The sequence below is a fragment of the Glycine soja genome, chromosome 7, assembly GCF_004193775.1.
Source record: "Glycine soja cultivar W05 chromosome 7, ASM419377v2, whole genome shotgun sequence".
Lineage (NCBI taxonomy): Eukaryota > Viridiplantae > Streptophyta > Magnoliopsida > Fabales > Fabaceae > Glycine > Glycine soja.
The window spans coordinates 31,814,957-31,838,035 of record NC_041008.1 but is presented as its reverse complement, the minus strand read 5'-3'; the positions used below and the strand labels follow the sequence as shown (position 1 = coordinate 31,838,035).

General features: G+C 31.7%; 1 protein-coding gene across 1 annotated transcript; it reads left to right on the top strand.

Annotated features, from left to right (window-relative positions):
- Window positions 1-14,015: 14,015 nt before the first annotated feature.
- On the top strand, window positions 14,016-18,050 carry LOC114420586 (ATP-dependent DNA helicase PIF1-like). The gene is made up of 4 exons (XM_028386444.1): window positions 14,016-14,586; window positions 16,311-16,488; window positions 16,581-17,124; window positions 17,202-18,050. The coding sequence occupies exons 1-4, from the start codon at window positions 14,016-14,018 to the stop codon at window positions 18,048-18,050; spliced, it is 2,142 nt and encodes a 713-aa protein (XP_028242245.1).
- Window positions 18,051-23,079: the final 5,029 nt, after the last annotated feature.

The following is a 23,079-nucleotide window of genomic DNA, read 5'->3' as shown; positions in this document are numbered from 1 at the left end:
TTAGTGCATGTGAAATTACAAAACTACCTCTAATACAAAAACTAGTCTAGGTGCCCTAAAATACAACAACTGAAAAATCGTATATTTCTAGGGTACCCTATCTACATTATGGAACCCTAAATACAAGGACCAAATATAATGACATCCTAGTATAATATGTACAAAGATAATTGGACCCAATGTTAGCCCATGAGCCCAGAAATCTACCCTGAGGTTCGTGAGAGCCCTAGAGCCTTTTTCAGCAGCTCTAGCCCAATCATCTTGGAGCCTCTTTCTCATGGCTCTAATGACTGGTCCCTTCCTAGAGAGGATTGCATTAGGATATGTGTAATTAAACTTCAAAACATATATTACAATTTGTAAAATTGGTTTTAATTGTAGATCAAATATGTTTAGAAGGATTTTTTTTTTAAGAAAAGTAGATTTCAAGTGTTCAATATATAGAATATCGCAATTCAAAAAGGATTTATAAGAGTATTTATAGATTATTAAAGAGGTGTAATTCAATTAGTTAAATAAAATTTATTAGTTATTATAAAATTTTGGTACCATGAGTAAAAAAAAAAAACATCAAACTTGCACCTGTGAAATATACGTGATATTTATTCTTACCAGTTGTATTATCTTTTTATTCTTTATATATATACAACAATGACAATAAGACTAGATTATAAAATGTTGTACTTACTAACCAAACTTTTCACTTCTCAAAAAGCGTCTGAACTCTGAACTGCCTACAGTCGACCCTACAGTAATGATTCGAAGATTCTTCATATTGCTGTTGCTGATAGTTATATCTTAATTAATTTTGTAAGGTTAAAAAACTAAAATAAATTATAGAGATTCTGAGTTCGTTATATTTCTCTCTCTCTAACTACAAGCAATATGCTACATTGTTAGTTGTTGGTAGATTTTTGTCACATGAACTGGATCCAAAGGAAAGAAAGAAAATATTAGTATACTACTTTATATTTTATAAAGTTATATATTACATAATATAAAGCACGAATTAAGTAGTAATAAAGTTTATAAATCCAATAATAAAATATGCATGATGTGTACTAGTCCGTACAAATAGATTCATGGAGTGCAGCAATAATTCACCCGACTTGGACAAGGAAAGAAAAAAGGAAGTTTCCAAATGCCAAAGACATAAAGAATGGCTGTGGACCCAGTCTATCATTTTTAATTTTTGATTTTTCAATAGTTTTCACAAAAACTTTACTCAATTCATTCCAAGAGAAAGTATATCATTTTATTTTGAAGGATAAATACTTATTTTTATTTTTGAATAGATTAAGTGTGGATAGTTAGATTATTTAAAGTTGAAAAATTAAATTTTATTTTTAAAATTATAAAAAGTGTGACAAATTAATTTTAATGGTTAGTTTTTTTTTAACTCAAATAATTGTGGTGATGACATGTCAGTGGATGTTTATCACATGTCATATATGAGGGTGTTGTCTGTGTCTGTCACATGTAAAAAAAAGTTAACTTTTTAACATGGTATCTAAATTTAGTAAATTATTGTCATTTTAGTTCTTGAATTTAATCACACATTTTAGTTCTTGAATTTAACTTATACTATTGTTTTGATATTTCAAAATACTTTTAAATTTTCAATTAAGTTTCAATCAAAGGTCACTTTTGACTGCATGCCAAACAAAAAACATAAATTATTATTAAGGGTGGTGACTTATATTTTCTGTGACAAAAATCATTCACATCAGATAAATAATTTTGTAAAACACCTATTTGATAATTAATTTTACCAAATAACCCATCTTGATTTTTTTTAAAAAAAAAGTCCCACTTGCAAGTCTAGTAGTATTTTGTTTTTCCTTTATTCTCCCGCAAATCAACGACACTCCTTGTTGCGTAATAAGTATGAAAAGTATATATCTTCCACTTGGGACTGGAGTGTTGACTTTCAAAAGTAAAGGTAAAGTAACCCAATTCGTTTTCGGGAGAAAGTATCTCATAATTAACAACTTTCAATACGTAATAAATTTTCTTGGTACAACGAATAATTAATTAATTAATTTCGGTAAAGATAATATTTAGAATGAAATAATCATCTTATAAGTTATAATATCCTTTTACTAATTCTTTATATATATATATATATATATATATATATATATATAAATATAAAGAAATAGGTAAAAAAATAGGTTAAATGAAAATAAGAAATTGAGAAATAAAGTCAAAAAAATGTGAAAAATAGAATAAGTATGAGTATTTGATTTAAGAAAAGAAAAAAAAAGAAATAAGAAAACCTAAAACAGAAAATTTTAATGATTAACTATATTGGTAATCGGTTAAATGTGTATGTGCAACCCTAAAAATTATTTGTGATGGTGTCAAATAATTGATTATGAAAATCAAATAATCAATTATGTTTTGAGGAAAATAAACTCTTCAGTCCATTTTTTCTTGTTTAAAAAAGTGTGAGATCCACACTTTTTTTTCTTCTACTCTATTTTTTTTCTTCTTTTTTTTGGGCAAAAAATGTTGTATTACTCCAAAACAACAATGGAAAGTGGAACATCAATTATGTTATCAATAACATGCTTTGGTTCAAAGTTATCTGCCGAATCAGCTATTTCCATCTTAATGACTCTCAGAGTGTGTTTGGATAAAGAATTTTAATTGAAGAAAGTAATTTATCAAAAAATTTAAATTTTTTTAATCTATTCATTGTTTGGATATTTTTTTATGAAGAATTTAAATTTTTGGAATTTTAAAATAGAATTTTAAACAACTAAAAATGTGGAATTTAAATTTTCTTTTAAAAGGTGAGAAATTAAAATTTTCTTCTTGATAGAAGAACCTTCCAAAACATATGTGTATTTCTTTTATAACCTTCAATCATCTCTTCCACCTTAAAGTTCCCGAAATCTCGTTTTAGAACTCACGACTCTTCTCTCATGCCGATGATCCTCTTTTTCAAAAAATACCATCTAAGCTCGCGTTGATTGGGTGCAGGCGTATGGGGACACGTAGAACTGTACCCGCTAGTTAGGGGAGCAGCCGTTGCTGCCTATCACACGATGGAGGTGCTTGCCGATGCAGAGAACCTGGGCCATGCCTTGCACCGTTGACTGAATGTTGTGGTCGAATATGGTGCTGTATGTCGTCGTGTCCCGGTTCCCCTGCAACTCTCCATGCCGCATCAATATTCTTCTCTTTGAAAGCACACCAACCATATATTCTCTTCTCTTTGCATTCATTTTCTTTCACCCTCACAATTTTTTTTTATCCAAACACAAAATTTTGAAAATAAAAGAATTTCAATTGAAGTATTTGAAATTCTTAGAATTTAAAATTTCTCAGAATTTTAAATTTCCTCATCCAAACACACTTTCAAGGCCCTCTTTGGCTCTTTACTTGGATGCCTCCTCTTCCTCAAACCTTTAGGGTTAATGTGGATGGAAGTTTTCTTCCTGATTTGGGTAACATAGGATCCGACGGTATCATCAGAGATTGCTCTTGTAATTGGTTGTCGAGTTTCCGTGCTTATAATGGTATTGGTGATGTAGTGAAGGCTGAGATCTTAGGTCTGGTTCATGGCTTTCACTTGGCATGACAATTGGGAATCATAACACTTTATTTGTGAGCCTGAGAACCTTCCCCTAGTGACCATTTTGCAAGAAGATGTTTACCCCCCTCATCCGAATGCAAGTCTTATTCTTAGCCTTTTGGACCTTATTCACAGGAACTAAAATTTGTCTATCTAGCATACTAGTAGAGAGGCTAATTTGATGGCTCATTCCCTTGTGGCGTTGGGTGTCCACCAAGGACTCCCCCTTTGTACTTCTCTTGCTAACCTTCTTGTGAAAGATAGTCATGTGTAGTTTTTCGTTTCCATTTTTCCCATAAGCAAAAAAAAAAAAAATAGAAAGAATATCCTAACTAGATTGACACCCTACTAATGTTGCTGGTAGCAACACAGTCGATAATATATTGTAAAAGGAAGATATACAAAATACTTGACGACGGGGATTGGGGAGACAACATCAAACCCAAAGCAAAACAACTAAAGAAACATGTATGAGGGGAGCCCCATCCTGTACCTAAGGAGCTCTTGTGATATAAAGGAAGGTGGAGAATTCCACCAAGTAAATCCTAAATTTTGTACACTAAGACAAATTTGTCTTGTGTCATAATAAATGTGAGAGATTCTAAATCTTAAATTAAGGATCAGATTTATATAATTTTTCCATCTATTGTAGAGAGGCTTGGACAAAGACTAGAGTCAGTTTCCAACCATGAAGGATGGAAAGTTGTTGCTATAAGCCATTTCAATGGCTAAAATAGCCCCCTTAACCTCAACAAAGAAAGCTGTTTGGATGCCAATTCTCATTGTGAAACTACCAACAAAAACAACATTGCTATCCATAAAAATTCCCCCACAACCGACAATCCCAGGACTACTTCTGGCTATGCCACGTCAGTATTACACTTGAACCAAGGGAAGGGGGGCCAAAACCAATCTATTTCACTGTGCCAAAGACACTCAAAACCCACCTCCTTTCCATTTCTACCCCTTCCTATTTATTTCTTTGTTAAATCTTTTCAACCAAATTAAGCATTAGTTTTTACCTTTTTGGTGAATATGTAGTTCGAGTCTACAACTATTACATATCGAGTTTATAGATCTCAATCACGCTATAAATTAAACACTCACATATTGGACTTAAATTCTTGTAAATTAAACACCTCGCTAAATTAATGACATTATCAATTAATCATTAATATGTCTCGATGAATTAATGATGTTTTTAATGAACCCTCAATAGGTCTTGATGAATTAATGATATTACCAATTAACTCCTAATATATCTCGCCGACATCTTATATAATTTATATGAATTCACCCGGAGTAGAAAAATGACAAAACACAACATGTGAAGCTTTGAGATTAAAGGGGTAAATATGTATGTCCAATATTTAATTTATCATGTTATTATTTTTAGAAAATAATTATTTTTTATTTTATTATCATATTTATTATTTTATTAAATTATTAATTTGGTAAATCCTTGATTAAAATGAGAGATTTATTATCATGATAGAGATTATGATAATGAGAAACAAGTCTTTTATAATTTTAATCTAAATTATTTTTTATCGTAGGAATATTGTGAATAGAATATCAATAATTCAGATAGATCAATATATGTGTAATGATCTTTATTGAATAAAGATTAATAAATATCATTTATTAAATTGTATATATAGATGATATATATGTGGATATCATAATTGAATTGATTTAATTAAGAATTCTTAATAGTTAATATTACCTCGATATGTCAATAGAAAGTTCTCAAGAAAAATTATAATAGTTTCCTTTGACATGAGATTGTCATAGTAATTAACAAGTTATTTGTTATATTTTAATTTTGGGCACCTAATGCCTTAGGACACTAGTTGAATGAATATTGGATATGATTAAATACTTGTAGAATTAATGATTAATCAAGAAGAAATCCATGAATTCTAGGTAATGAATTTGAGCTCTATGATAAAATTAAGACCTTGACCAAGACAATTGAATGAAAGAAGAAAAAAGTTTCTTAATAGATTATTAGAGTTTGATAATAATACTATACTCTAGAGTTAACCTTGAGCTATGAATGATGAAAGAAAATATTACATTATTTATCATTCTTCTATTGATTCTTGAAGATAAAAGATGTTACTTCTGTTATCCGGACGTTAAGGAGTGTTACTATACGCCAACCTTGATCAGTAAATTAATTATGATTACTTTACTACTGGTATAGTATTGAATCTCCAGGGTCACACACAAATGACTAGTCTAATCTTTGGAAAAGAAAATAATTTATTTGATAATTAAATTAGAGGATTTAATTTAATCAAATAAATATTTTAATGAAATATTATTATATTTTTTGCTAGTACCAAGAATATAATCTATATAATTATACAAACAAGGCCCTGGCTACATTTTCTCTGTCCTGTTGACACCTGTCCACTGTCTATTCTCTGTCATGTTGACACCTGTCCAGTTATAGGCCTTCTTTTATGCTTCTTTCTTTGCTCATTTTGCTCATTGTCGTGTTTTATGCTTCTTCTTTCCTCATTCCCATGTGTTGCTACCTGCCCAATAATAAACCCTCTTTTATGCTTCTTTGCTCTTCAGCCTGTGTGTAGCCACCTGTCCATTAAAAAACCCTCTTTTATATTTCTTTGTTGATTGCTCACTTCAGTCCACGTGTGTTGTCTCTTTGTTTATGTTCGTCCTGCCCCTTTTTGCTTCTTCCCTTTTCTGCTTTTCATTTTTTTCCCATTTCTTCTTTTTGCATTTTCTGTGCTCACTCCGTTCATTATTTCTCTCCTTTGCGCTTGCTTTCTGAACTTTTGGTTTGTGTTGCATTTGCTTATTTTTTTCGGTTATGTGTTCATTGTCAGTTTAGCTTTTTTAGTTTCCTTTGGACTAAAGTGCTGAAAACATGCGTGAGCTTTGCCTGATTCTGATTTACATTGCTACTGTTTATGCCTTTCTGTTCGTTTTGATGCCTACAACTGTTTCTATTTTGTTTTTTTTACAGGTTTGCATGCATGTGTTCGTTTTGGCCTTTATGTTCGTTTGCATGCATGTGTTAAAAAACATTTACCTTTGTGTTTGTTTTTTATGTGTATTGTTTTGGACTCTTCATTTTCCTTCATGTTTAAAGTTTTGCCTTTGCAGTTGGTTTTTTTTGTGTATATTTGCTTTGTACTGAAAAAAAAGAAGATACTTGAGCTTTGTCTCATTTTTATTGTCATTTAGTTTCGTTGTATTTGGTTGTATATTGTTTTGGACTGAAAACAAATGTTGTCTCATTTTGATTTTTGCTTTGGACTAAAAACAAATGTAACCTTTGTCTCATTGTCACTCTCATTTTGATTAGTACTGTTTGACTTCTTCTATATCCAGTCGTGAAGCTGTCATTTGATTCTTCTTTTTCTAGGTTTGTGTATGGTTATTGTGTTTCTGTCCGTTTTCATTGCTGTGTCAAAATCTTGTATTACTTTTGTATTTGATTTTTTTTTATTTCCTCTGTTTTTGTCCATTTTTTTCCTGTTACCCTTTACCTTTTTGTTGGGCTTTACTGACGTGTGTTGCTATTTTCTTCTCTTATATGCAGGTTTCTATTTTCGTCCAACTTTTTTTGCCGGATTGCTCTTATTTGCCACTGTTTGCAAAACCAAAAAGGTTTGCTAATGTCTGCTGTTGTTTTGTTCTTACCACGTTTTGAGTTATGCATTTCTGTTTGGCGGGGTTTTTTGCAATGACAAAAAGGTTTTTAATGTTGGTATTGTCCCAATTATTTGTTCCTGTTGAATGTGATTCCTATTTTCTTTGTATTAGTCTCTCTTTTTGTGATTCGCAATGGTCTTTATTATCTGTGTTGTAGTGATGTCTCGCAAAGAAAATCTGATATCTGAGTTACACACCAGAAAAGGAACATGGAAAATAGCTATGCGTATCACTGATCTTTGGCAAGCTCGAAAGCAAAATAGTAAACAAACAATTGAGATGGTGTTGATGGACCAAACAGTTGTTGTTGTGTTCTTTCTGATTGTTGTTATTACTAATTTGTATTGTATGTCATGTCACTTCATTTTATGATTTAAGTGTTTCAGGGTTCAAAAATTGGAGCTACTCTCTGGCAAGAACTCTTCACTGAATTGCGGGACAAGTTACAGTGTGGTTCTTCGTATTTGATTCAGAACCTGAGGATTGTTGACAACCAATCTGAATACAGAGTCAGCCCAGCTCCATATTTGGTTTATTTGCTAAAAACTACATCTGTCAAGGAAATTCACCATCCAGAAATTCCTTCTAATGTTTATCTCATAACTCTTTTTACTGATATAATCTCTGGCCTCGCACCATGCCATACTTTAGTGGGTCAGTTTGTTTAGTTTTTTGTTTAACCAACAATTTTATATGCATCTTTGTGTCAGACTAACATTTGTCTTGCCTGACCATGTTTGACAAGATATTGTTGGTGTCGTTGTTGATCTGATCGATGTTAAGACAGTTAATCCCCCTCACAGGATGACAGTCAGGCTCAGGGATAACAAGTCATACACTAAACATATATATATATATATATATATATATATATATATATATATATATATATATATATATATATATGTGTGTTCACACACTAAACAAATCATACGATTGCAGTTTGTCCTTATTATTTTATATGATGATACATGATATATGATATATGATGATATATGATATGATGAATGGGTTAGCAACAACTAACATACTGATTGTGATTGTTTGGTTATAGTAACTGCGACATTCTAATAACTGTTTGGGAGGACAATGCTATTCAGCTACATGATGCTATTGACAAAAACCTTTTGTTTCAGGAACCATTGGTTGTTATGTTGACCTTAGGTAAAATCAAGGATGCTACAGGTGTGTCTGGTGTTGGTTAGTCTTTATTATGTAGATTGATTTACTTTGGGTGATAAATATGTATGTTGTTGATGATATTGATGGATATCATTCCAGACAAGTATCCCCTAAGCGTGCAGAATATCAAATTTGGATCTAAATTGTATGTCAACGCTGATATTACAGAGATACACAAATTTCGTCAAAGGTTCGTCATTAAATTTGCATTTTAACAGTGTTGGCATACTGCAGCGTTTATGTTTTTTAGTTCCTTTGCATTTTTTATACGCTTTAATGGTTGAACTCTAATTTTTTATATTGTTGTCCATTCAGTTTGTCTGTGCCATTTTATTCTGGTGGGATAATCAATGATAAAGATGGTTCTCAGTCCCAATCTAGCTAGAGTAATGTGGTGGAAAAAATTCTGTAGAATGCTCAAGTGGTCAGTATAGGTGAAATCAACAATCTCAGACAGGTTAATAGTTGAACAATGCTTTTGTTAATATGGCCTCTACCACATGTTTGTTTCCTCATCTATTATTCACCATGTTACAAGATTGTTACTGCTTAACTGTTGGAATAGTTGACGAAATCATTATTGATGCTCCATGGAGTTATGACAGTTGTCCTAACTGTACAACCACATTTGATCCATCAAAAGGTGGCTCAGCTTGCCGTTCTTGCCATACCAGTGTGATCGATACAATTCCACGGTTAGCCATGATCATTTTTTGTACTGATTATTTATTTACACGCTTTGCTGTTTTAGCAAATTTCCCTGAAATTTCTATGGATGTCAAGGTATAAATTAAATGTTAGGATTGAGCATAATGGGGACAAAGGAAACTTCCTTCTCTGGGATGCAACATGTATCAAGCTGTTTGGTAAGACTGCTGGAGAATGTCGAGATGAGTTGATAGCGGTATGTTCTACACAATTGAACCATAGATTAAATAATGATTATGTGATTTGTCATTGATACCATTTATTTCACCTGTCTAGGCTGGGGATGATATTAAGGTATTTCCAAAGTGTGTTGATGAAATCCTGTTGAAAACTTGGGCTGTCAGATTTAAGTTCCGTTCACAATTACGCCAATCATCTGTGTTGGATGTGAGTGAAGAACTCCATCATATTCAATCATTGATAGCCACCCTTGGGTTGAAGGTAATAACTAAATAAGTTTATCACAGTATAAGGTCAACAACAATAAATGGTGTTTCTCCTGTGTTAATATTTTTCATGCAGGAACAATCAAGTAAGGGAAAAGGAATAGTTGTTGAGCCAGAAAGTTCACCACCAATTTTTGTTCCCACGCTGGGTCTTTTGTTTCAATATTGCATCATGTCAAATATTTACTTATGATATTGTTCTTAATATATATATTGGTAAATATGTTCACCGCCATCGTTGTCATAGTCTTCTGATTACGATCCTGGAAACTCTACCTGTTTAACTCCAACCAAAAGGATTAGTTGTCAGCAAACCAGTTATGATTTCGATTCTGATGAGCATGCACAGTATCCGTTATCAACTAACAAACATATCAAAGTTGAGTAATTAGGACTTTCACAATCCTGTGGCTTCAGCTTCTATGTTTTGTTTAACATCAATTTGATCGTATTGAATCTGCTCACTGAGTAGATATGACAATATATTTTCTGCGGTCCACCATCATTTCATAGCAAATGATGTATAAACAATTGAATATCAAATTTATATGATATATGATAATATTTGATTAAACTTTAACTTTTCATTGGTATTCATTCGTCTTATACTCTTTACTATCGTGAATACCATCACAATTATTAATTAAATGAATAACATACAACCATATCAATTACCTATTCAAATTGCGATACCATAGCATATAAATCGATTGGGTTTGCTTTATTTGCATATTACTAAGTCAAGTTTGACTGTATGACGAACAAAATACTTGGTTTCATGCAATAAACTGCTGTTGTATTTTATCAATTAGCTTTAAATCATCTATGAGGAGCAATCAACTTTAAATTCTTACAATCAATTAATTTTAAGATTTTAAAGATGAAACAAAAAAAATTGACTTATGTCATTTAATGGTTTAATTTATTTATGTTTTTATATAAAATTATATATAACAGGCAAGGGATAACACTTATAACAGTGTTTCGTTCCTTTTTCAAGTATATAACAGGGTTTGTTTTTTGCTTTCAAATATGTTGGCATATTACACTGGAATCAGTATTATTATATATTTATATATGGTTTTAAATTTTAATTCAATTAGTATTAGTATTACTATTAATATTATTATTATTACTATTTTAATAATTATAATAAATAATACTAATTATATAATAATAATAATAATTATTTTTAAAAAATTTAACCCATGCTTAACGTATCCCAGACTTCCATAATTTATTATTATTATTCATATATACAATATTCAATGCACTGATTTTTTGAATACTTTACAATTATTATTATTTTGTTATTGACCTCATTATCTGCAAATGCATTTAATGTGTGCAGCTATGAAAATATATGGTATCATTGTTCTATGTTTTATAGGCGGCTATTTTTTGGGATGCCACACTCAATGCCTCAATGCATTTAATAGAACACATATAAATACACGTTTACCAGCAACACTGACTAAGCTTCATGGGTTAGTTGGATTCACCAACTCTACCAACTTATTTCCCTCATTCGACGGACTTTGTCAATTCCCCATTGATGTCAATCAATCAATATCAATATCAATATTAATGATATGAAAACAATTGTTAATAAACTTTTGTTACTTCCGATTCATCTGGAAATGCCCCATTTATTTTCCAACATTTTGTTTTCTCTCTCATAAAAAATTACATGTTTACAACTTCAATAAGAAAAACGATGATCATAAATGTTCACACAATAGAGAATTTGCAAACCTAACATTTTAGAGCAACAAATCATTCGTGCTGCACTAAACCATTGAGTATGAAATTTAATGCGTGTTTGAATACAAATTTTTCTATTGTTTTATGTTATTCTGCTTTTTCTATTGCAAATACATATCCCTTTACTCGGTGAAGCAAATGCAAATAACTATAATGTTGGTATCATTTTAAAGTCTGCCTACTACAACAACTTATTTAACTCAGTTTCAACATTTTATTTTCCTGTTGTTTGGCAATTATAAGCCAGTTGTTGCAGAAATCAACTACTCATGGACATATATGTTGAACGAAGGAAGCGTAGGAAAACTATTTTACAAGAACGAAAAAGACAACGTTTAGCTACTACTGGTAATACTTAATACAGATTTGTAATTTGTAATTTGTAATTCATTTATAGATTATTATTATTCTTCATATCATCACATTAATATTATATTATACTTACAAAAACTATTGTTATAGACAACTTGCAGTGTATCTCACAATGTAGTCCAACCATTAACCATAATAATAACCCTGCTACAAGCTTCCAATCTACACCACCATCGCACGAGACTTTATCTATAGATGATTTTGAACGATGCTAAAAAAGACATGCAGTCAATGTTTCTTGCATCCAGAGAAATTTGATGTCATCTTTTGGGCATAAAAAAAATAGAACAACTGCTTCTACATCCACATGCCAAGGCAGTAATCCTTATTCCAATATGACATAGTCAGACATTCATAGAGGTCATTTTTATTGTTATGCTATTATCAAATATCTACATGCACACATTTTATTTATTATTACATCTTTTTCAAAGTTTGTTCTACAGTCAACTTATATATAGAATGTCAAATTGTCTGTTTATTATGCAGATAAACATGAGAGAGCAACTAACACTACATAGCATAATCAATTTGTCGCCCATGACAACTCACATTCCGCCGATAATGATGTAAATATGACACAGGAAAAGATCAATATTGGTATTTAGCAACTTATTTAACACAATTTCAATGTTTGATTTTGGTGTTGTTTGACAATTATAAGGCAGTTGTTGCAGAAATCAAACCACTCATGGACAAATATGCTGAACAAAGGAAGCGTAGGCAAAGTATTTTACAAGAACGGAAAAAACAACGTTCAGCTACTAATGGTAATACTTAATACAGATTTCTAATTTGCAATTTGTAATACATTTATACATTATTATTGTTCATATCATATTAATATTATATTATACTTACAAAAACTATTGTTATAGAAAACTTGCAGTCTAACTCACAATGTAGTCCAACCATTAACCATAATAATAACCCTGCTAAAAGCTTCCAATCTACACCACCATCGCACGGGACTTTATCTATAGATGATTCTGAACGATGCTCAAAAAGACATATAGTCAATGTTTCTTGCATCCAGAGAAATTTGATGTCATCTTTTGAGCATAAAAAAATAGAACAACTGCTTCTACATCCACATGCCAAGGCAGTAATCCTTATTCCAATATGACACAGTCAGACATTCATAGAGGTCATTTTTATTGTTATGCTATTATCAAATATCTACATGCACACATTTTATTTATTATTACATTCTTTTCAGATTTTGTTCTACAGTCAACTTATATATAGAATGCCAAATTGGTTGTTTATTATCCAGATGAACATCAGACACCAACTAACACTACATAGCATGATCAATTTGTCGGCCATGACAACTCAGATTCCACTGATGATGATGTAAACATGACACAGGAAAACATTGATATAGGTATTTATCCATCATTTATATTTTTTTATATTCTGTTTCTTTGATGATCAAATAAATAAATTGAATATTTTCGGCTGATGTGTGTTATACCATATCAATATGCATAGAATACTCATTAAATGACCCAACAATAGATGATCTTGATGATTATGATGAACAAACCTTTCTATCTGCCTCATCTGCATACCAAAATACAGGTTTGATCTTCCAACTATAAAATTTATTCAAATGTGTTTGATATATTTAATTATTATTCATACCTTATTTATAGGTGGTACTTACATTGATATCGGAGATCCTATATGGGAATGCCCACATTGTAAGGCTATGATATGGTATGATGAGAGGATAAATAAAGACAAACAAACCAAGGTTTTCATTATGTTGTTCTGATGGAAAAATACAATTGCCTCTGTTGCATGAACCACCCCATCCATTAAATCACTTACTTTTCAATAACCAGGATCCTAAAACTAAGAATTTCCAGCAGTACATACGAATATATAATCTAATGTTTGCCTTTACATCTCCCGGTATCAAATTTGACAAATCCTATAACACTGGAAAAGGACCTCCAACTTTTCGTATACATAGACAAACACATCATCTTATTGGAAGCCTCCTCCCTATGCCTAATAACCCACCTAAGTTTGCACAACTATATATTTATGATACAGACAATGAGATCATCAACAGACTTTCACAAAACCCGTTAGTATTCATACTTATGTCACACATGTAAAAAATTACATATTCAAATAGCTGTGTATATTGTTCTGGCTAATTTTTTATTTACAGGATGCATGATATGCTTGATGAATAGATTATCATTGCAATCAAAGACATGCTTGATCATCATAATCACTATGCTCAAAGGTTTCGAATGGCAAGGGACAAATTGCATTATGCTGCAGTTCCAGACTTGAAGATGAAACTCATTAGTCAAAGACAAACAGACGGAAGGTTGTATAACTTACCAACTACCACTGAAGTTGTTTCCTTGATTGTTGGTGATGAACACTCAGCTGATAAAAGAGATATTATAATAGAAAAAAAATCCGGACTTCTGAAGAGAATACATGAACTTCATCCTGCATATTTGCCTTTGCAATATCCACTTTTATACCCAAAAGGAGAAGATGGTTACAAACTAAATATACCTCACAAAGATCATGCCAATATAGATGCTGCAAAGAGGAAACAAGTCACATTGTGCGAATATTTTTGTTACCGCCTACAGTCAAGAACTAATGAAGCACAGACTATACTTCATTCCAGAAGATTATTTCAGCAATGGATTATTGATGGATATTGTATGATTGAGCCTCAAAAACTAAACTATGTCAGACAACATCAACAACAACTCAGGGTTGACAAATACATCAATTTAACTGGCTCTAATGACCATCTTGAAACACTTGGTAGGGACAGAGGAAAGAGAATCATACTGCCAAGTAGTTTTGTTGGTAGTCAAAGATATATGGAGCAATTGTATTTTGATGGCATGGCAATTTGTGGACATCTTGGATTTCCAGACTTATTCTTAACAATGACATGTAATCCAACATGGCCAGAAATACAACGCAAGGTCACACAATCCAATCTGACCCCCAATAATTGCCCTGATATTATCACACGAGTTTTCAAAATAAAACTCAATCAATTAATGAATGACTTAAAACATGACAATATCTTTGGCAACATTATTGGATGTAAGTAATAAAAAATTCTATGACTTTTTCCCTACTTTCTAAATTGATGTTTATAATATCACTGATGCAAGTTTATTACAGATATTTATACAATTGAGTGGCAAAAAAGAGGATTGCCACATGCCTACATTTTAATTTTTTTGCACCCTTCAAACAAGTTACCAAACCCACTCGATATTGATCAAATGATTTCAGCAGAAATACCTGACAAACAGACCCAAGCACAATTATTTGAAATTGTGTCCAACCATATGATGCATGGACCATGTGGGTTTGCAAATAAAAAATCACCATGTATGGTCAATGGAAAGTGCATTGGATGTTTTCCAAAAAAATTCCATGGAGCAACGATTGTTGACCAGGATGGATTCCCAATTTATAGGAGAAGAAATGATGGACGTACAGTGATGAAAAATGGAATTGAACTAGATAAAAGATTTGTTGTACCATACAATCCACAACTCTTATTAAAGTATAAAACACACTTAAACATGGAATGGTGTAATCAAAGTACATCCATTAAATATCTGTTCAAATACATCAACAAAGATTCTGACCGTATCACAGCTTCTCTTGGAAATCAAGATGAAATTAAGCAATATCTTGATTGCAGGTATCCTTCTATTCTCACCTGATTTGATTAACAAAATCATTTAGCATAAATTAATTTATTTGATATTATATGTTTAACTCAAACTTACCAACATCTGATTCTATCTTCAACAATATATGTGTGCTGCTTGAATCATTAGATAAGTATCTCCCCCAGAAGCATGTTGGAAAATTTTTGCATTCCCAATGCATGCACGTTCCCCGGCAGTGGAGCGACTATATTTCCACCTTGAAAATCAACAGCATGTTTACTGGACAGATGATCAACAAATAGGTGAAGTCCTATCAAAAAACACAATCAAAGAATCCATGTTCACAGCCTGGATGCATTTTAACAAAATATGTTCTTATGGACGGGATCTTACATATCATCAATATATCTCAAGATTTGTTTATGTCGCCCGCAAAAGATGCTGGCAACCAAGAAAACAAGGGAATACAATAGGCAGACTCATATGGGTCCCACCTTCAGCTGGTGAACTGTTTTACCTTAGAATGATGTTATCCACTGCCAAAGGTGCACAGTCTTACAGTGACATTAGAACAGTCAACGGTCTGGTATATCCTACATTTAGGGAAGCATGTTTTGCAAAAGGCTTTCTAGGTAGTGATCAAGAATTTATTAGTGCTTTACAGGAAGCTAATAATTGGGGTACTGCACACTACCTAAGAAAATTATTTGTCAAGCTTTTATTTTTGAACACCATGGACAGACCAAAATATGTTTGGCAACAGACATGGCAATGGATGACAGATGATATCATATTCAATCATAGAAAACAAGGTGATTTTATATATTCTAAATAAATATTGGTTACTCATAATCATTATGTTTATTATTTTACTAATCGTAGGTATTCGCCTTACTAAAAAGGAAACAATTCATTTATGCTTAACTAAGATTGAGAATATGCTACAAGCGAACAGAAGGAGCTTGCGAGATTTTCCATCCATGCCATACCCAATAGGATATGCACGAAACCAACATCATAATAATCTTATCCATAATGAAATGGCATATGACAAAGAAATGTTAGCAGAACAATACAACACGACATACCAATTGCTCACAGGTATTCACAAATTATGACACATTTGATATAGCAACTACTTAATCACAATAGTATATATTACTATTTGTTAATATGTGAATATATAATTACAAATGAGCAAAAAACTATTGTCGATACCATTATGTCTGTGGTTAACACTCAATCAGCTACAGTTTACTTTCTCTATGGATATGGTGGAACTGGCAAAACATTTGTTTGGATAGCCTTATCATCTGGTATACGCTCCAATGGTGGAATTGTTTGTACAGTTGCTTCGAGTGGAATTACTTCATTACTATTGCCTGGTGGTCGGACCACACATTCCAAATTTGCTATACCAGTCCCTGCAACAGAAAATTCAACATGCAATATTCATCAAGGCAGTGAGTTAGCTGAATTATTAAAGGTTACAAAACTAATAGTCTGGGATGAAGCTCCAATGTGTCACAAATTTGCATTTGAGGCACTAGATAAAAGTCTTAAAGACATCATGCAAAACAATCTGGCTTTTGGAGGGAAAATTATCGTTTTTGGTGGAGATTTTCGACAGATCTTGCCAATTGTTCCAAAAGGTAATCGCTCAGACATCGTCCATGCAACTATAAATGCATCATACATTTGGGACCATTGACAAATTCTTAAACTTACAAAAAAAACATGAGATTGCTATCAAATGCTCCCCAACAACCCAACAATGAAGAACTCAAACAATTTGCACATTGGCTACCTGACATAGGAGATGGAAAAATTGGACAATATAATGATGGATTTTCAGAAATCACTATTCCAGATGAGTTTCTTATCAAAAATTATGATGATCCTATCCATGCTATTGTTGAAGCCACATATCCCAGCTTGTTAGATAACTACAGTGACACAGATTACTTGCAAAAAAGAGCTTTTCTTGCCTCTAAAAAAGAAATTGTTGACAAAATAAATGATTATGTCCTATCACTTATACCCAATAACGAAAAAGAGTATTGCATCGTAGATAGTATTGATAAATCAGATGAATTGCTCAATCCTGCTTTCGCATTATTGCCACCTGAATTTATGTATTCATTGCAAACATCAGGTATACCTAATCATAAATTAAAACTTAAGGTTGGAACTCCAATCATGCTAATACGAAATCTCGACCAGACTGATGGCCTGTGCAATGGAACTAGGCTCATTATCACCAAACTCAGATCTAATGTGATTGAGGCTGAAGCAATTACTGGGCCTAATTCAAGAAATAGGACATACATACCCAGAATAAATATGTCTCCATCTGAATCTCCATGGCCATTCAAACTTATAAGGAGGCAGTTTCCATTCATAGTTTCTTATGCTATGACTATAAACAAATATCAGGGACAATCATTACACCACATAGGACTGTATTTGCCACACCCAGTTTTTAGTCATGACCAACTATATGTTGCACTCTCAAGGGTTAAAAGCAAAGATGGACTTCATATTCTCATACATGACAATGACGGTAATCCAAAAAATATTACCAGTAATGTTGTTTACAATGAAGTCTTTGCCAATTTATAAGCAGGTATCCTTCCATCGTACAATACAATTATGCTGTCGCATTAATTACATCTTTCTGTTTGTTTGTTTTATTCAGTCTGACATATAACACATGTACTATGTATGTTGTTGCATTCCAAAATTGTTATACTGACTTCGGGGAATTCAATGCAACTTCAACAAATTTATTTAATTCTACATCATATTCGGTTTTACTCCTTTTGTTCAGTTTGACATATAACACATATACCATGTATGCTGTTGCATTCCAAAATTCCTATATTGACTTTGGGGAATTCAATCCAACTTCAACAAATTTATTTAATGCTGCAAATGTTATCTGAAAATTTATATTACATGGTCAATATCAAATTGTTTATTTCATGGTAATTTATTTATATAATTTCAAATCATACAATTATTTACGAAATACACGTACAAATCCATATTATGGTTAATTAAATTGAAATCCTTTTTTATTTAATGTGATTTAACAAAAATGTTATCCAACTACCTGGACCACCCCTGCACATTTTGTATTCGTGCTTACACTCCTATACGATTAGTTTTTACACTTCCACTTAGTCTACAAATAAATCCAACTTCAATCCTTTAATATTTAATATGAATATGAATGATACCATATGATTTAATTTAATGAAAATGTTTTCGAAGTCCCTGGGTCCTGGACCAACCATCCAAAGTTTGTATTCGTGCTTCTAGTCCTATACCATTACCTTTTAAACTTCCACTTAGTCTACAAATAAATTCAACTTATATTCATTGCCAAATTAAAATTACACCAACGAATCTGTATTCCTAATAAATACACTGCACAATTGCTGCTCAACCCTTACTTTTCCCGATACGTACACACTTCCTACACGCTTAATATCCCTGCTTACTCTGCTATTAGATTGCCTTCTGAACTTCCACTTTGTTTACAAAAAAAAAACCGCTTTCCCATCCCACATAAAACTTACACCACTAAGGCACTATCGTAATAAATGCACTAAGACAATTACTGCAGTTGTATCTCCCTATACGACATCAAATGTAATCATTATCGGGAGACGTCAGCGCTGTATAGGGTTGTGATTATTCACAACTCTTTTTTGCATCGTTCAACAACGAAGAGTCACCATTTAATTTGTTAATTAAATCAGTCATTATATCGATATAACACCACCGCCACTTACAACACTTCTATACACATATATCTACCTATACTACACTTCCTATTCATCTTCTTCGCATCCTGCCAAACCAAACTAGACTCCCTATTCATCTTCTTTGCATCCTTATGGCCACTTCCGCATCACGCTCCACTATTGTAATTTATTTCCTCTTCTTCTCATTTTCATCTTTCTTATATCTGTTTCCTCTATTCCTTTGGTTACTTAATATTTTCACATTATTCGTATAGTTCCTACGCGATGCAATGGACAGCATAAGATTCACCGCACCCTTCAGAGTTCAGAAGGTAACATTTCACATAAAAAACCGTTTTCTACTTAACTGCATTTCCATTTTTTTTTCAACTGCCTCGCCTTACTTTCTTTGCCTGCAGAACCTTCTCCAAGTTCCTTTCTCCTATCATAGGCAATGGCTCCGGAACTACCCCAAATATGTTTTATTCCACTACGATGGCGAGATACATTTCATTCGGGTAAGAACATACGATACTAAATGCTTTTTTGCTGATGGCTTGAATGATTTTAGAAAGGCACACAACCTCAACGAAAGCGTCATTCTATGTTTGGTTGCCAGTGACAAAAATACCTCTTTCACCGTTTATATTGACGGACCTGCACACCACCACTCTAGCCTAAAGCCCATCATATATAGAAGAAGATACATTTTCACAGCTGATATCACACATGATATGCTACAGCAGAACCTGCCTTTGGTGCGTTATACTACACTTTTTTCAATCTATCATAGTTTGTCGTTTCCTCATCAATTTGTTTAACCATCCTTTGTTTTGATGATACAGACACTTCCTGCAACAGCTTCCAAATTTGTCTATGGCTCAAAAAAAAGTATTACCATCCACCACGGACTTCCAAAATCCACCAAATGGGCACTCAACATCCACAATGACATGCCAGCTATTACAGAACCATGGTTCAACCTGATTCATGAAAAAAATTTAAGATCCGGAGATGAGGTAGCTTTTTACTACCGTTTTCATGAGCATGCATGGGAACTGCTCATCAGGAAAACCATCGAATGGGACAACAGCAACACCGACCTTGACTTTGACGAATAAGTTCTTTTATATTCATCTTTTTATTTAAAAAAAGTTTAATATTTTGTGGTTTTTGTTTCCTGCTACTACCAGACAATTTCTTCACTATAACTGCACGATTCCTATCTTAATATTAACAATATTTACGTTCTGTTAATTTTGCTCAGCGCTCTGTTTGTCTTTATATTGATTTTGCGAACTTTGTCTTCCAAATTACGTTGAAGCGATATGTCAATATTGTTGGTATTTATATGAAAAAAGCGATAGGTCAATATTGGCTTCTAAATTACATTAAATGATGAAATAAAATGATCATTTAAGTTTAGATTATATTATTCCATAATAATATAATGGTTGGAATTTCTGTTTCAAATAAATGGTTGCAATTAATAAAACTGTTTTGATCAAAAGTGTAGCCGCAGGATTAAACCTTCTATTTGTATGCTGCTGCCATTCGTTGTCTCTTTACCTTTTTCGGTTTCCTTTGCACCAAAACACTGAAACCATGTGTCAGCTTTGTCTGATTTCGTTTTTATATACACTACTGTTTCTATTATGTTTTTTTTCCCATGTCTGTATATGGTCCATTTTCGGCTTTATACAAAAAACCGGATAGCTCAATACTGCCACCACCTGTAACACATAACTAAAATTGTTCTAAAACATTATTTTTTATACATGATTAGAATTTTTTTTGTGCTGAATTAAATTAAAATTTATTTATGATCAAAATTAAATACTATTACTTAAAGAGATAACAAAATTATTTAACATGACAACAAATTATTTGTATAGACTGAAACATTTTTTAAAACAAAGACTAAAATATAGTTTTTTTATGAGTCTAAATTATCTTTTATAATCAAAATATTACTTTCATATGCCCACTAAACATTTTTACAAAATTATTTTTAAAATTTAGTCCCTCTTCACAATTAAATACATCTAAAATAATTTATTTCCAGAAAAACAAAATATTTTTAATTTATTTCCTATGTTTCTTTTATATAATTTAAATCAATTTTAAAATATTTTCAACACAATCAGCTCTTCATGGAAATTATCTTTATGTTATATACAAACAGCATGCTGACAGATAGTATTTATGTCACTTACAGTAAAAATATACAAACAATATCGTGACAAATATTATTTATTCACTTACAGTCTAATGATACAAACAACACTCTGACAAATAGTATTTATATCACTTATAGTAAAATACCGACCCGTACATTGCACGGGCTCTCCACTAGTTAATATAAAAAGAGGAGTATTATTTTAAAAATGTGAAAGTTGTCCATAAAATAAGAATAATATTCAATTGTTACATATCTGGATCAAACCATGTAATTATTTATTGTAATTAGTCATGTGATCAATGGTAAATTATCTTTGTCTTATATCGGAAGTCTTCTTAAAATAAAAAATATAAAATAATTTTTATGTTTATAACAATAACAAGATATGAAATTATTTTAAATAAAAAAAATTCTTTAAAAAAAGACCCAAATTCATATCTCTTTAACATTATAAACAGAAGTATCTGAGGCAAAGTGCATTAGACACAAACTAGAAAAGTTCTAACCTAGTTTTAGACCTGAAAAGTAAAAAAAGGAATTTTTTCTTTAGAGTTTCACTAATCAAAGAATTAATAGCAAATATTGATCTCGATATGATACTCGTAGATTCTTCACACTATTTGATTACTTCAAGAACGCACATCCGAATACACAAATATATTTTTCTCTATTTATTATTTTTGTATATTTTTAAATGTAAAATATCATAATTTTCCAGTGGCAAGTGTCAAACACGCTTTTACGTAACTATCACAACCTACTGCTTAAAGCTCGACATTGACTATAACATTTATCACCCATGGTAGTGCTGGCCTACAACTTTTTGCATAAGAGATACATTCACAATTTTAAATGGAGTTATTTTTTTTTTAATTGCAAGTGCAAATTTGAATGATTTGTTCAATTGAGGATCAAATGGTGTTCCACTCTCTATCTTCTATATTTAGCTTTTGGTTGAAGAGATGTGTTATTTTTATCCTACCTTTTACTTCGTTCAATTTCACATTATACTTCAAAGTATTTATAATTTTACTTCAATTATTAAGATAAAATAATTCTGTGAAAGAATTATAATTTTTGGCATGATCAAATGCTATAAGAGAAACAATCAATTTTTTTAATTTATCTTTTGGCATTATTAGGATAAATTTTCAAATTACAAGGTGATCCTTATCATGAAATCAAACTCCAAATTTAAAATCAAATAACGAACAATAAATCTACGTCACGTTTGCTACTTTGATATCATTGTTGATAAAATAGTTAGATAAGTTCTTAAATTCGAAAGCTTTCAGGTACGCTATTGAAAAAGGTATTAAAATAGTTAGATGAGTTCTAATTATGATATCACTTATGTTGGGAAAAAGGGAAAATCCTATTGTGAGTAAGCAATCCGTTCTTTTGACCTAAACAAGAACGATTTAAAGCAAACAGAGGAAATCCCCGCACTAAAGCTAGGCACTAGCAGCAATGAAGATCCTTGAAAGAAAAACTCCAATTTGGTTGAGATATCATTTTCCTTCAAAATTGAACCTATATATATCAAAGTCTGACTTTTCAATTGAAATAAACTACCTTTGGATTACAAAATGTTGATTTGATTTTACCAAAGATTACGCTAACTATTATTTTGTTCCGTAATGAATAAAATCATTTCGTACCACAGGCTTAGGTCCAAAGTCCCATAAGATCATAAAATAGGCAACAAAGTCACACG